This window comes from Geotrypetes seraphini, chromosome 5 (genome assembly GCF_902459505.1).
Source record: "Geotrypetes seraphini chromosome 5, aGeoSer1.1, whole genome shotgun sequence".
Lineage (NCBI taxonomy): Eukaryota > Metazoa > Chordata > Amphibia > Gymnophiona > Dermophiidae > Geotrypetes > Geotrypetes seraphini.
The window spans coordinates 6,712,333-6,725,446 of NC_047088.1; the positions used below are offsets into that span (position 1 = coordinate 6,712,333).

Here is a 13,114-nt window from a genome sequence, read left to right on the forward strand (position 1 = left end):
TTCCTTCAGCATCAAACACATCATCTCTGAGCCTAATGAATTTAGCATTGAAACGATAAGGAATCCATCTATAGTTGATATTTTCAGCAACTGTACAAAGTCTGAATTTCAGAAATCATTTTCATCTCTATAAACTGGGATCTAGCTGGAGCTTGAGCAATGTGGAGGTAGAGGTTGGCATGGGATTGTGATTTGTCTGGATATTTGGGTTTTCTGTCTTATTTTCTTTTACTGTAAACTGCAGTCAAGCAAATTAATAACAATAAATCCATTTGGACTCTCAAAATACTTAGAAATTTTAAATTTAAAAGACGTAACCCTATCAATTTAGCAAAACTCGATCCTATTTTGAACAGCATACAATTTGTGTTCATATCTTTAGGATTCCTGGGTCCTTGAATAGGACTTGAATTAACAGAACCCCCAAAAAACAAAACCCAGTCAGCACTGGCTGTGATATACCACACATAAAAACATAATAATAATCATCATAATGGCAGATTAGGCAGGGCAATTAATTCTTATCCATTGTTATCTACTGTATTATGTAAGTAAAATGCCTTGTGAACTAAAAGAGGAGTGAGGGACGAGGGACTGTGGGGCCAAAGGAAAGAATGGTTCAATTGAACATCAGCAGCTAAGACCCACCTTCCTCTTCTAGCTAGAATGATTCCTATTTTAGGAGGTTTGACTTCTGGTTGGCTTTACTGCTCTTTAATCACGACATCACAATTCTGGGGCAGTGATTTGAACAACGGTCCATCAGTTCTTCTGCTCCTATCACTGATTCACATTTGGAGCCAAAAGCAGACAGTTGTTAGATCACAGGCACTTATCTAAACATTCATTTTAAATGTCTAAATATTTGCCTGCGAGCTTTTATGAGTGGTCCAGCTGGTTCCAAGTCCCAACATACTGAGTTTTATGCAAGCACAAGCCAGCTCCTCTTAAAAGACTTTTGATCTGAAAAGGAAACAAGTGGAAATGAATCCTAAGTTTGCAAAGCTTAAATGGGTGTATTTGATATCCAAGCCCTGTGCCCCCCAATTCCATTGCTCGCTTTTAGCCTCCTTGACAACCCTCCAGGTGCCTCTTCAGAGCTGGCAGTTGTAATTCCAGTATTAAAGTCTAGTCTTAACCCGACTCCACTATCCAGCTTACAAGAGGAAAACATTGATCATTTTATGCATATATATGAATAATAACCGTTGTTTCTACTGCTGTTTCAGAAAAAGAATGAAGGCAGTGCTTTTCTTGTAAGGATCGCTGCTTGACCTACTGGAGCCATTCTTCCATACCACTTTAGCTGTGAAAGAATTCACTAAAATCAGGGCCCCTAGTACGACACTGCATTAACTACTGTATTAGCATGCATTAAATGTTGCATTCATGTAACACAGACATTTTTATTAAGGGGGCGGGAGATGTGCATTTCAGTTAATGCTCTGCCATTGACTGCCTAGAACTGGGTACAAATCTCAGGCTCCAATGATCAAACTGTGGCGCTAACAAGCATTTAAGCAGGAAAGAAGCACAATTGACCTTAAGGACAATTTGCTTCTCTTATAATGAACAGGACCTGACACAGCCAAGGTTTCAGCTATTAAACCTGCCTCAGAGGTTCTGTTCAATAAAACAGAACCAAGTTGTCCTTCCTAAGGTCGATTCTGTTTCTTTTCTGCTTGCACTTTGGATCCCTCTCCTTTTGTTGTTTTACTCATAGGCAAGCGGAATGTTATTTTGTTGGGGGGGGGGGGGGTGGAACCAAAGGCTCCGCCCTAGCCCCAGCAGGATCCTATGGCATGACCTCTCTCTCCAGCTCCTGATTCCCCCACCTATCTTCCCCGGTCACTGTAATTTTAAATCTTCTAGCATTTGCCACGCAGTGTCAACATGCAGGCCTGCCCCGGAAGTCTTCATTCTTCTTTACGGAAGAAGATGTAAGAGATCTACCTGAACCAGAAATGGTTTTCAAGGGTGATGATGTGGAGGAACTGAAAGAAATCTTGATGAATCTGAACAAATCGACAAGTTAAAAAGTGATAAATCACCTGGTCCAGATGGTATACATCCCAGGGTACTAAAAACAATCAAACATGAAATTGCTGACCTGCTGTTACTGATCTGTAATCTGTCGCTAAAATCATCTGTAGTACCTGAAGATTGGAGGGTGGTCAATGTTTTGCCGATTTTTAAAGAGGGCTCCAGGGGAGATCTGGGAAATTACAGACCAGTAAGCCTGACTTCAGTGCTGGGCAAAAAAGGGGAAACAATTATAAAAAATAAAATTGTGGAACATGTAGACAAACCTTATTTAATGAGAAAAAGTCAGCATGGGTTCAGCCGAGGGAGATCTTGCCTCAACAATTTGCTTGACTTCTCTGAAGGTGTGAATAAACATGTGGATAAAGATGAGCCGGTATCTAGATTTTCAGAAAGCTTTTGACAAAGTTCCTCATGAGAAAATGAAAGAGTCATGGGATAGGAGGCAACGTTCAGTTGTGGATTAGGAATTGGTTATCGGATAGAAAACAGAGGGTAGGGTTAGATGATTAGGAGAATAAACAGTGGCGTACCGCAGGGATAACTCATTGGGGTTAGCACCCAAGAAAAAGATCTGGGTGATGAAACCTTCTGCTCGATGAGCCAAAAAAGCAAACAAGATGCTAGGAATTATGGTTAACAAGACTAAGAATGTTATAATGCCTCTGTATCGCTCCATAGGGCGACCTCCCCTAGAGTATTGTGTTCAATTCTGGGCTCCTTATTTTTTTATACTGTTCTCCCAGGGGAGCTCAGAATGGTTTAGATGAATTTATTCAGTTACTCAAGCATTTTTCCCTGTCTGTCTACAATCTATCTAATGTACCTGAAGTAAAAGGGGGGGGGGGGCTTAAGAGACTTGCCTGGGGTTATAAGGAGCAGTGTGGGTTTGAACCCACAACCTCAGGGTGCTGAGGCTGTAGCTTTAACCATTGCACCACACTCTCCCCTCAAGAAAGATAGAGCGGCACTAGAAAAGGTTTAAAGAAGAGCAATCAAGGTTAGGGCTGTTCAGCTTGGAAAAGAGACGGCTGAGTGGAGTAGAATGGGTACAAGTGGATGGATTTTTCACTCCGTCAAAAATTACAAAGACTAGGGGGGCACTCGATGAAGTTGCAGGGAAATATTTTTTTCACTCAGAGAATAGTCAAGCTCTGGAGTGCACTGCCAGAGGTTGTGGTAAGAGTAGATAGTGTAGCTGGTTTTAAGAAAGGTTTGGACAAGTTCCTGGAGGAAAAGTCCATAGTCTGGATTGGTAGTATGGAATGTTGCTACTCTTTGGGTTTTTGCCAGGTACTAGTGACCTGGATTGGCCACCGTGAGGACGGGCTACTGGGCTGGCTGGACCATTGGTCTAACCCAGTAAGGCTATTCTTATGTTCTTATGTAGCGACGCTGTGCGGCAGTTCCGGAAGATTTAAAATTACAATGGCTGGCAAGAGGTGGGCGGGGGAATGGAGCCATAACTGACTCTGACTGCCAATTTTTGGGGAGGCCATGGCCCCGTGGCCTCCCCCATTCTGACGCCTATGGTTTTACTCCCTATTTATGATTTGGGCATTGATCTGATTACACGCTATTCTGTAACAATGGGTGCCTACTGGATCATGTGTGTGGTCATGGGAGGGGCATGGGCACAGTGGGGATCCACGCCCAATTTGCATTGACACCAGGTTTCAGCTGGCGTAAGTCCTTGTGCCCAATTTGATGCTCAATGCTTAGCTCCAAGGAACCTTTATAGAAGAGCACTGATTGCTGATTTTTAACAAATTTCCAGACTATTAACACTGCAGGTAATGTTAGTTGCTTTAGCAGCTGATGCCCTGCATAATGGCATGGCTTTCTTGCCTAAGTGCTAGGAATACCTCCACAAGGGTTTTGTAGCTACAGTTAACGCATATTACCCGCTAAAACCTTAATGTTCATTAGGAAATAGGGGCCAAGGAAGGAACTTTGATAAATTTACTGCCAATTCTTAGCAACTTTATATGGGCCTGAGGCACGTACAAAATCTCATTCTGTAACTGAATTCCTTTTTGATGAATTTTGAGGCCAATTCACTACACTGGAGCAACTTGTACTAATGTGCACCATTGCGAATGGGGTTTATTCACAAAACATACACACATAATCCATGTTAATGCGGGTTACTGTGCTTTGGTGAATCAGCCTCCTAATTTCAATCAAATGAAAAGTGGACCATATATCTGAGGGGTTGGGGGTAGAGAATCACAGCAAAACTTTAAGAGTAAACACATCCTCCAAGAAGAACAATTTGATGTTTAGTAACCCCCGTCTGAAGCAACCCAAGCTCAAGTGTTTCCCTGTCCCAGATTGAGGGCTTACAATCTAAGTTTGAACTTGCCAAACATCATCTGTGTTGTATTGTGTGAGAAAATGATTGACAGTGACACTGCAGATATCAAAAGGAGCCTTTACAAAGCATTGAAAAAATTTGCTTCGGCCAGGAGTTCAGAAAAGAAACAAGGGGAAATGGGCAGTAGATTTGAGTTGGAAAAAGTATCCCCCACCCTTGGTGAAATATAGATGAATATATTGTTGAGTGGTAAAGGAGAACACACTATTGGCAAATGTTTATGCCCCTTCACTGACAGGGAGGATTATAGATAGTTTATGATTAAAGACAAAAGAAAAAGTAAATTTTACCTGATAGTATCTGTTGGATCCAAAGAACCAGTAATTGATTGTAGAACCATGGTGGCCAAGACCTCAGACACTGACCTCTAGAATAGCCCTAAACCTGCCCTGGGCATTTACCTTCAGTGTAAACTCTGTATCTAGACATCAATGGTTGTCACTCCTCATATTGTCATTTCCCCTGCTGTTCATTCCATGAACACTTCTGTTGCATGGGCCAGTTGAGAAGGCAACTTTATTTAGTAGTTATAACCAGCCATTTTGCTTTGTTGTCAATTACAACAAATATTTCTGTCCAGGCCATTAATATCCCTATACTATGGGCCATTGTACTCTTTGTTGGTCAGTACTACAAATATATTCAAAGCAAGAACAAGGGTAAATAAAATTTATGATTCATAATACCTCAGGGAAACTTGTGCCAACTGTAGCACTCCCATTGCAGTTAGATACCATGTAACAGGATTCCAAGGTAAATGCCCACGGCTTCTACTGTAAGTAAGTCTATCTATGGGGACCAGCCTTTACCCCAGCTCATTCTCTCTCTGCTGCCTTCCACTCCCTCTGTTTAACATGAACTCATTTTAAAGGCCATTGAATGCGAACCCTTCTCAAAGTTGTGTTCTATGGCCCTCTGTACCAGAGAGCTATGTATTTCTTCACCAGGATGCTCCGTGGTGAACTGCTCCCAGGGTTGCCATCCCCCAGTTCTGTGCCTCCTGCTGAGGAATTGTGTGTGCCCTTGGGAGGAAAATTCAGCCTTTTCACTTAGTTTTTCATGTATTCCCCGCTCTTTGTCTTCACTCTTCCCTTGTCATGTTCTCATCCAGAGTAGGCAGTGCCTCCAGACTCACTCCGTTGTTTTGCACAGTTGAAAAGGAGGCCATTGTGTGCAGAAGCATGAGTACCAGCACACATAGTCTGAGTTTGCTGTTGCTGAGGCGTGAACCCGCCGAAACTGGCAACAAGGACGGGTGGTGGTGGTGGTGGTGGTAGTGATGAAGATGATGGTAGCGATGGTGATGATGCTGGTGGTGACTAGGGTTGTGGTGGTAATAAAACAACTCAGAGTCCGCCGATTTGGTTGATGCATTGTAATCGCTGTCTGCTGGTGGGTCACAGGAGCGCCATCGGACATCGCAACACTCTGCTTCTTCACTGGATAATTGGTTTTCTAGCAACCCTGTTTGAGAAAAAGGTAAAATTGAAAAGGGACATCTTCAGGCTTACTACAATGGGAAGGAAGAAATATTGAAATGATTTTATTTTGATAACATTGTGACTAATTGTTTTCGCTATACAATGGAAGACTTGACTCCTGGCTCGATTGACATTTATTTACAGATAACAGCAGTTTTAATAAATCCCAATAAGAAAACAAAAAGGTAGCATTCAGATGTGACTGTGGAAAGTGTTTGACCTATTGTTGCAAAGTCATATGTTAAAGGTGTCCCCGAGGTGTCGGCAATGAGTTAATTGGAGTCCTAAGTCATAGTGAATAATAAGTGGCCTTCAATCAGTTGCAACTCCATTCTGTCAAGCTTTTCCATTTATGACTCTCATTATTTGCCAATACTGAATACTTCTGAAGGCCAAGTTACTTTCAACAGAATTACATAAAAAATGTCCTTTCTACCAACCTTACAATAGACATACATTTTCCACTACATAATGCTTGAAACTCAGTTGCTGTTTTGTATTTTCCAAAGATAAGTCTCCTGAATATTCCCACATAATAGGCTGTGGATAATGAGAAGTGTTACTCTAGTCTAGGCTGTTTCATTCATAGTCTCCCGGTCATCTCTGGCTTTTTTACACTTCCATTACCATTTCTTTTTCTACTAGATTGTTCCCTTCCTGTGATGGCTCCAAGTTTGCCCTCTTTCTCTGTGGTCTCTTGCTCTAGAGCAGGGGTAGGCAATTCCGATCCTCGAGAGCCGGAGCCAGGTCAGATTTTCAGGATCTCCACCATGAATCTCCTTGAGATGCAAATCTATCTCATGCATATTTATTGTGGAGATCCTGAAAACCTGACCTGGCTCCGGCTCTCGAGGATCGGAATTGCCTACCCCTGTTCTAGAGCATTCTCTCCAGTGAATTATTTGACTTTAAAAAAAGTTATTTATTTAGAATTTCAAATAACAATATCACCATCCACATGGGATACAAAGCAAACAATGAAATAGTCTTAAATCATCAGAATATGTAAATAGAGAAATATATAAAACTATGTTCATCCACAAGATCTAAGGAAAAAGAAAGCAAACACCTTTTCTCTGTTCCTATGGGTAGCTTGGCATTTAGCTCCCACTGCTTGGAACTGCGGCTTGATAAAAGGGGTTGGGGGTGGGGGGAGGTAAGTGAAAATGTTTAAATCTACTCCAGCCTCCTTCTCAGCCAAACCGCTATCCCATAACATTCACATCTTCCTTAGCTTTTAGAATATCATCTACTTGTTTGCCTGCATAAATATTAAACCCAATAGAAGGAAATCTTATAACATAACCAGGGCAGGATTAACCAATAGGCCAAGTAGGCACGTGCCTAGGGCCCAAAATGGTCAGGGGGGGGCCCGATGAAGGAGGGCATCAACATTGTTTTTTCCAAAAGGCAATGGGCCCCTCCAGCATCAATTGGCAACGCGACGGAAAATAAGCAACGCGGGTAAGAAAGTCAATGGGAACTGTAATTGTGTAAGCGGTGCTGCTTGCCCAAACCTTCCCTCTGACGCAGCTTCCTGTTTCTGCCCGGGCGCATGGTGGGGTGGGGTGGGGTGGAGCAGGGGTCCAGTGTACTTGTGTGCCTAGGGGCCCTCGACGAATTAATCCTGCCCTGAACATAACTTGTACCCTAGCCTGAAGAGCTCCCAATGTGTGAGCGAATTACTCTGAAGACATTATGCTTTGTTTTTAAACTTCTTTAGCCCTGGGGAAATATCATGCACTAACTTCTGCTAATATCGGCCACTGAGTCAATCACACATCAGCGTCAGCTTCAGAATTGAGCCTATATGCAAGATAGGCACTGGACATATAGGTCAGGGTTTTCTGGGCCTATATTTCCAGTGCTTATCTTTGCATGAATCATGCCTAATTTCATTTCCGGCATTGGCCATGCCTGTTTTGGTGTTCAGCGGCCTACAGCGCCTACATAGGTGCGATATCAGTACTTTTTATTTAGGTGCCCGTAGGCTCTTCTACCTCACCATATTTCACCATTTCTAATGGCATTCTTCAATTAACTTAGACACCGGTAGGGCGCCTACCTGTGCCTATGTGTAGGTGCCAGTTTTAGAATGTCTCCATAAGTGAATAGTGTAAATTGTGCATATATTTCCCTTAACAGCCTATGATGGTTTTAATCCCATCAGTGCTGTGGGTTTTCTGCAGTGGCTGTTGCAGTCCCTAGAGATTAGGACTGCCTATTATTGTTTGAATATATGACTCTTGGTTAATCCTATCTGTACTTGCAGGGAGATAGGCAGGTCAACAGATGTTCAGAGAGCTCCAGGAGATTATTGAAAACCCAGTTCATGGGTTCCATCAGTTTATGGAAGCCAGCCTCAGTGCTTGGATCTCTGCAGGGTGGAGGGTAAGTTGAAAGTAGCCCTGCCTCCCAAGGAGATTTAAGGGCTGTAAGATGGCACCAAATGTGTCTTTTGGGTGATCTCCTACCAATTGATCAAATCCATCCAACATGGGGGCCTAACAGCATAGGAAAATTTTTTGTATATAGTTGAACTGTTAAAGCAACTGCTCTTTCTATAACAGAAAGAGTTCGTAAAGATGAGTTTTGGAGTTCAATATATGGTGTGGTCTCCCTTATTTGGAGCGAGAGGACTGGCTTGATGTGTGCTTGCTTTGGCCTGTCCGATTGTTGGTCCTGGCCCTGAAATTTTGTGTGACCCTTCTGCCAGCATCTATGTAAATAAAGAGTTATACTTCTTAATTAATTAATTCCAGATTATTTTTGTTATCATTAGGCCACTGCCCACATCTTACTTACGCACTATTGTTTGTCCCTTCTTTTAAAGCAATTTGTTTTAAAAAGATATAGGATGAATCCTTTTCTTGTCAGACTGACTCTGAAATTCTCTTCCAGCCTCTATTTGCTAGTTTCGACTTATATCTGACATTTTGTCGTAATCTGAAGAAAGAAATTTAAGAAGGTATTGAAAACAAGTCTGTTTGTGGAGGCTTTTAGCTGATTGTGTTTGTTTTAATTTTTGTATGTCAAATTATGATTATGTTTGTATTTTGTAAACCGCTTAGGATTATGCGGGATAGACATTTTTAAAAATAAATGTTATCTGCAGCAGAGCCCATAGTAATATAATGGATTCTGCTGCAGATAACATGCACTAAACGTTTGTAAAAGACTCCCTTAGTGGAGAGTACTGAGCTCCTCTGCTTTGCGTTTGAGCTTTGTTAAACAGACTCTTCTGATGGGTTGTGAGAAGTTTTACCTCTCTGTCTCTCAATATTGTTTTCATCTGTTGCTTTTGTTTTACACTTCTCCCTCCGTATTCGCTGTGATAGGGGATTAACAGAACCACAAATACAGAAAAAACGCACCACGAACAACATAGTGGGAGACCTGGCCTGTTCCTGAAGGAGAGGCAAAACACGGTGAAGAAAGTGTTGGGAATTAACAATTTTCTCTGTAAACGCTTGGAATCAGCGATTTCTCTATGCAAGCTGATGTAATTTGAGGGGAAGAGCCAGCAAGCTAAAAACCGTGAATAATCGAAAATGCTGAAACCGCGAATATGGAGGAAGAAGTGTAATTCTGTTAAAAAAAAAAACCCAAACATACATTTTTTATATACAATTTTTCTTTTCTTGTCTTTTCATTGAAAACAAGGTTCTGGCCCTGCTTGCAATGTGGCAGAAATATCCAGAATCTGGACACACATTCTAATCTAAGTGACTCATCCGCTTGGGCTCTGAGCCAAGGGAAGTCTTGCCCTACCAGTCTACTACATGTGTTTGAAGGCGTGGACAAACACGAGGATAAAGGTGAGCCAGTTCACAAAATCTATCTGCATTTTCAGAAAGTGCTTGACAAAATCTCTCCTAAGAGACTTATGAGCAAATTAACAAATGAGATGCCCATGGAATTTTTTGGTATGTGCATGTCTCTGTTCTGTATGCTTGTTTTCTCTGAGTATGGGCTAGAGCAGTGTCTCTCAAACTGTGTGCCCTGAAGTGATTCTGGGTGTGTCACGAGAGATTCCAGAATTTTGCTTTATTTTTAAAAATTCCCTCCATAAGTATACACTAGAATAGATGACATGTACGTCAGGTATATGAGAGTCTGTCAATGTTATGAGCATCTGGGTGCGTAAGGATACAACTGCCCAGACAAGCATTGTTCTTTGACATGATTGATCCTTATGACAAGTAATTTTATTTTTATTTTTTTATGCAGTAGTTATCCTAACTTGAGCAACACAACAATCAAGGCTTTGTTACTGTTTGGATCTTCTTATCTTTGTGAACTTGGATTTTCAGCTCTGACAGATGGTGTATGATCAAATGCATGTTTGCTTGTCGACGGGAAACTGACAGGGTTGACGGTCAGTCTAGAAGAGGTATGCAGGCAGATTGATAGACTTAAGAGCGATAAATCCCCGGGACTGGATGGCATCCATCTGAGGGTCATCAAAGAACTGAAAGGGACTATAGCTGAACTGCTTCAACTAATAGGCAATCTGTCGATCAGATCGGGAAAGATTCCGGAAGACTGGAAGGTGGCAAATGTTACGCCAAAAAAGGTTCGAAGGGAGATCCGGGAAACTACAGACCTGTGAGTCTGACATCGGTACCGGGAAAGATGGTAGAGGCGCTGATAAAGGATCGCATCATTGATCACCTTGACGGACATGGTCTGATGAGGACCAGCAAGCACTGTTTCAGCAAAGGCAGATCTTGTTTGACAAACTTGCTGCACTTCTTTGAGGGAGTAAAAAGGGCAGATAGGGTGACCTGGTCGACATTGTATATCTGGATTTTCAGAAGGCATTCGACAAGGTTACACATGAACGACTACTTCGGAAAATTGCGAGCCATGGAATCGAGGGTGAAATACTCACGTGGATTAAAAACTGGCTGGAGCACAGGAAACAGAGAGTGGGGGTAAATGGACAATACTCGGACTGGAAGAGCATCACCAGTGGGGTGCCACAGGGCTCGGTGCTTGGACCCGTGCTCGTCAACATCTTTATAAATGATCTGGACATTGGTACGACGAGTGAGGTGATTTAATTTGCGGACGATACAAAGTTATTCAGAGTAGTGAAGACACAAGGGGATTGCAAAGATCTACAATGTGACATAATCAGGCTCGAGAAATGGGCATCGACATGGCAAATGAGGTTCAACATGGATAAGTGTAAAGTGATGCATGTCGGTAACAAAAATCTCATGCACGAATACAGGATGTCCGAGGTGGTACTTGGAAAGATCTCCCAGGGAAGAGACTTGGGAGTTCTGATTGACAAGTCGATGAAGCCATCCGTGCAATGTGTGGCGGCGGTGAAAAATGCGAACAGAATGCAAGGAATGATAAAGAAGGTTATCATGCCGCTGTATTGGGCCATGGTGTGCCCTCACCTGGAGTACTGCATCCAGCACTGGTCGCTATACATGAAGAAGGACACAGCACTCCTCGAAAGGTCCAGAGAAGAGCGACTAAAATGGTTGAGGGGCTGGAGGAGTTGCCGTACAGTAAGAGATTGGAGAAACTGGGCCTCTTCTCCCTTAAAAAGAGGAGACTGAGAGGGACCATGATCGAAACATTCAAAATACTGAAGGGAATAGACTTAGCAGATAAAGACAGATTGTTCACCCTCTCCAAGGTAGGGAGAACGAGAGGGCATTCTCTGAAGTTAAAAGCGGATAGATTCCGTACAAACATAAGGAAATTCTTCTTCACCCAGAGAGTGGTAGAAAACTGGAACATTCTTTCGGAGTCTGTTATAGGTGAAAACACCCTCCAGGGATTCAAGACAAAGTTAGACAAGTTCCTGCTGAACCGGAACATACGCAGGTGAGGCTGGACTCATTTAGAGCACCGGTCTTTGACCTAAGGGACCGTGGGAGTGGACTACTGGGCATGATGGACCACTGATCTGACCCAGCAGCGGCAATTTGAGTTAATTTGCACTCAAAATCAAGCACATCAATTGCATTGATAAGCAGTTCTATTCCATCCGCTTTAGTTTCACCATTGTTACAATTACCCATACATAGCTTAGAGAACTTTAAATAAATAACTCTCAAATTTAATTTTTTGTTTTGCAATTTTATGATTTTAATTACAATGTGCCACGGAAGACATTTGCTCCATTTAGTGTGCTGCAGCTAAAAAGAGAGAGACTGGGCTAGAGAATGACACGGGGACAAATTTTTCCCCTTCCCCATGGGAACTCATTTTCCCATCCTGTCCCTGCCCCATTCCTGCAAGCTCCGTCCTCATCTTCACTTTCAAATCATAAGTGTTCAAGGCTTGTGCGGTTAATGCAGAGTTTACAGGAATGGGGCAGGGACAATGACAAACCCTACGGGGATGGGATGGGAAAATTGAGTTCCTGCGGGAACGGAGACAAATTTATCCCCATGTCAATCTCTAGTGTGGGCAGGTATGTAACTTGGCAGAGTTGAAGATCAAGTCAAAATGCCAATCATTTACTCCAAGAAAATATATAAGTCTTATCTGAGCTCAGCTGACCATTCTGGTGCTAATATTTTGGCAATGAAATATGGCTTCCACATTCTTTAGAAATGTGCACAAACTTTCAATAGTCTTGGACTGGATTGGATTATTTAGAAGCACATATGATCCATTTTCCATTCACACACAAAACTGAGGACAAAGAACACAGGGCCAGATTCTATATAAATTGGTGCTGACTACTGCCACACTATGCATAATTCTATAAAAGTTAGAATCACACTTAGCACCATCTAAGCAATATTTGGCATTGCAAGGCATCCTAACTTGTAGGCGTACTGTATTTATGCCAGGGTTTTTAGAAGCCTGGGCGTCCAAATGGCAGATGAAATTTAATGTGGACAAATACAAAGTGATGCATATTGGGAAGAATAACCCAAATCACAGTTACCGGATGATAGGGTTTAGCTTCCAAGAAAAGGATCTGGGTGTTATTGTAGACAATATGATGAAACCTTCCACCCAATGTTTGGTGGCACCCAAAAAAAGCAAACAAGATGCTAGGAATTATTAAAAATGGGATGGTTAACAAGACTAAAAATGTTATAATGCCTCTGTATCGCTCCATGGTGCAATCTTACCTGGAGTATTGCTTTCTGGTCTCCTTGTCTCAAGAAAGATATAGCAGCACTAGAAAAGGTTCAAAGAAGAGCAACCAAGATGATAAAGGGGATGGAAC

At 42.2% G+C, this 13,114-nt stretch overlaps 1 protein-coding gene across 2 annotated transcripts in view; it reads right to left on the reverse strand.

Annotated features, from left to right (window-relative positions):
- Positions 1 to 3,497: 3,497 nt before the first annotated feature.
- The window catches only part of LOC117361281 (transmembrane protein FAM155B-like), a 42,833-nt gene continuing 33,216 nt past the window's right edge, over positions 3,498 to 13,114 (reverse strand). For both annotated transcript variants that reach the window (XM_033946414.1, XM_033946413.1), the window contains exon 2: positions 3,498 to 5,884. In XM_033946414.1, the coding sequence (XP_033802305.1) occupies positions 5,502 to 5,884 (383 nt within the window). In that variant the 3' untranslated portion in view covers positions 3,498 to 5,501. The remainder of the gene's footprint in view (positions 5,885 to 13,114) is intronic.